We start from the raw sequence: 2,950 nt of genomic DNA on the forward strand, positions 1-2,950 counted from the left end.
ATTTTATGTTGATATAAATGTCCCTCTGTTTAAATGTACTTTGGTTCTGCTTTTCTAACTCGGAATTCGTATTTGTTCATCGCTTGTTAAATTTTCGTAATATCTCTATTACGTGATAATGTCATTAGAGTATGCATATGCATTCGTAATTTATGAACAGTCATCGTTCCGTGATGTCCTTTTGTCTAAATTTAGCCAGTAGAATTAATCATTACTGTTATTGACACCAGTTGCCGTATGCCCCGTACAATTTTAGAGGAGAGTTGACTTGAGTGGATAAGTGGGTAAAGTCAAGTTGTATTTTTGAATTTTTATGTATCAGTTTGAAATCGTTGACTAGTCAATGTTTAAAGCATTTTTTCTAAAAGGTGTGGCAAACGGACTATTTTGCTGACGGTGTTTCGAATAATTCAGGTGTTGAACGTTTTTGCAATTAGTTGGGACGACAAAATATTTGTTGGTTTCTATCATATGCTAATTTCGTTTTCACGAGAACTATTGCGAGTACAATTTACTCACGTCCTTTTTGAAGAACCTCTCCATTCTTTCCTGCACGGAGAAACCTTTCTTCTCTCTGGTCATAATGTAAACGTTGCCAATTTCGGTGCACGTTCTCAAGAGCTTCTCCAAGATGAAGCTGCCGTAGAAACCGGTGCACCCCGTGAGGAATATGTGCTTCCCGGCGTAGAAATTCCGTATCTGGCCATCGCTCTTTTTCGAATTGCTTGTCACATTCATTTTTAGAATATCAATTCTTTCTCTGCTGCAATTTACGCTTGCGCTTCTTCTCGTCACTTGACAAAATCTCGTTCGAATTTCTGAATGATGCTGCCTATATGGCACTCGGTTCGGCTGTTAAAGGAATAAAAAATAAGTAATAGTTGTATATATAAATACGGATAATAGCTGATGCATCAAATAAATTTAACTGAATCGAGTTTGCATAACTGTTAATGAACGTACTTTGGTTTCTTCCGCTGGATCATTAGGACCACATCAGCAACGATTGCAGGGAACACGTGGAATAGCACGTGCAGTACGAAAAATATGTAAATATTCCCAACTAAGAACATGAATGGATACCAGGCAATCTTTGATGACGGATACTTCTCAATTGATTTGATATAATTTGGACAGTATGTATGAAAACTCAGAGGATTCCAGTCAGACGATCCACAATTGTACACTTGTGGCTCGTTCGATTCCCTTAATAAATGCAATACGATTATCAATCAAAAATCGGTTTTCTTTGAAGAGACACAATAATAAGGGCTGTAAAATCGCTAAATACTGATACCTGTGGACAGCGTAGTCCCAGATCGCTGACAAAAGGCCGTTAGTCGCCAGGTCGACTGGAACATAGTCTGATATTACACCCGGTCCCATAGGCACTACGTGCAACAAGCCGAAAGCCTGCAGTGCCAGCAATATCACGGGACCATTCTTTGTTTCTATCCATCCACGATAAGGTTCTCGCATTGCATGTATAACTGTGCAAGGAATTCACTATATTATACGCATTGTAAACTGATTGTACAGAGACCAATACTTAATATTACATTTGTACGCACACTCATGAAACAAGACAAGAAAATGCAACTAATAATCATTGCCTAATGAGCTGCTTTAAAAGTTCAAATACAAGACGATGCAATCTTACTTATAGAAGGCCTGTAGATGATGCATGGGAGCGAACTCCGCTTAGCAAAATCCTCGACTACACCCTCGGTGACGGCTTTGCTGAACGCGTACTGATTCAACCATTTCCCTATAATATCGTTAAGAGCTTCCTTCGAAAGTCCGGCAGCGTTCTCCTCATCGGCTCGTATGATGTCCTCGATCATCTTCAAACCGCACGGGGGCGCGTAAAACTTTTCTTCGATCGGGTTCATGTAATGATGAGAGTACGCGGTCGACACGTACACGAACGCGTTCAAATTCGGGCATTCAGCCGCCAGCTCGAGCATCTTCTGCGTTCCGAGCACGTTTATTCGCAAAAGAACAGACACCTTCGCCTCGAAGTACACCATTGACGCGTTGTGAATGATTATGTTCACGTTCTTCACCAAACGTTCACGATCCTCTGCCGAAAGACCCAAGTCAGGCTGGTACAAATCACCGTGAATCGGAATCACCTTATCAGTAAACGTTGGATTCATAGCACGCAACTTGTCGAACACCTGAAATTTTTTTACGAGATGCGTTGTAACATTTATGTGTGATCATGAATTATGTTCTGGGTCCAAGGGATGAATTTAGTTAATTCCATGACTCGCGCAATTTATTTTCAATTGTTATTTTAAATTGTAATCAGAATGAAGTTTATTAAAATATGAATTTTATGCTTGAAATTTTAGGCTGATATAAATGTCCCTCTGTTTAAATGTACTTTGGTTCTGCTTTTCTAACTCGGAATTCGTATTTGTTCATCGCTTGTTAAATTTTCGTAATATCTCTATTACGTGATAATGTCATTAGAGTATGCATATGCATTCGTAATTTATGAACAGTCATCGTTCCGTGATGTCCTTTTGTCTAAATTTAGCCAGTAGAATTAATCATTACTGTTATTGACACCAGTTGCCGTATGCCCCGTACAATTTTAGAGGAGAGTTGACTTGAGTGGATAAGTGAGTAAAGTTTGAAACCGCTGACTAGTCAGTGTTTAAGGCATTTTTTCTAAAAGGTGTGGCAAACGGACTATTTTGCTGACGGAGTTTCGAATAATTCAGGTGTTGAACGTTTTTGCAATTAGTTGGGATGGCAAAATATTTGTTGGCTTCTATCATAGGCTAATTTCGTTTTCATGAGAACTATCACGAGTACAATTTACTCACGTCCTTCTTGAAGAACCTCTCGATTCTTTCCTGCACGGAGGAACCTTTCTTCTCTCTGGTCATAATGTAAACGTTGCCAATTTCGGTGCACGTTCTCAGGAGCTTCTCCAAGA

At 39.4% G+C, this 2,950-nt stretch overlaps 1 protein-coding gene across 1 annotated transcript; it reads right to left on the reverse strand.

Annotated features, from left to right (window-relative positions):
• Positions 1-495: 495 nt before the first annotated feature.
• On the reverse strand, positions 496-2,914 carry LOC108630696 (putative fatty acyl-CoA reductase CG8306). The gene is made up of 5 exons (XM_026818561.1): positions 2,838-2,914; positions 1,661-2,180; positions 1,298-1,490; positions 964-1,206; positions 496-724 (listed from the first exon to the last, which is right to left on the reverse strand). Exons 1-5 carry the CDS (start codon positions 2,898-2,900, stop codon positions 496-498), a joined length of 1,248 nt encoding a protein of 415 aa, XP_026674362.1. The 5' UTR covers positions 2,901-2,914.
• Between the last annotated feature and the right edge of the window lie 36 nt (positions 2,915-2,950).

The sequence above is a fragment of the Ceratina calcarata genome, unplaced genomic scaffold (genome assembly GCF_001652005.2).
Source record: "Ceratina calcarata isolate Rehan_Ccalc_2016 unplaced genomic scaffold, ASM165200v1 scaffold1432, whole genome shotgun sequence".
In the NCBI taxonomy this organism is placed as follows: Eukaryota; Metazoa; Arthropoda; class Insecta; order Hymenoptera; family Apidae; genus Ceratina; species Ceratina calcarata.

Coding starts and splice junctions, on each gene's coding strand:
- LOC108630696 (XM_026818561.1), bottom strand. CDS start 2,900: ATGACCAGAGAGAAGAAAGGTTCCTCCGTGCAGGAAAGAATCGAGAGG. Junction 2,181..2,837: donor AGAGGTTCTTCAAGAAGGAC/GTGAGTAAATTG, acceptor AAAAAATTTCAG/GTGTTCGACAAGTTGCGTGC. Junction 725..963: donor ATCCAGCGGAAGAAACCAAA/GTACGTTCATTA, acceptor GAATGTGACAAG/CAATTCGAAAAAGAGCGATG.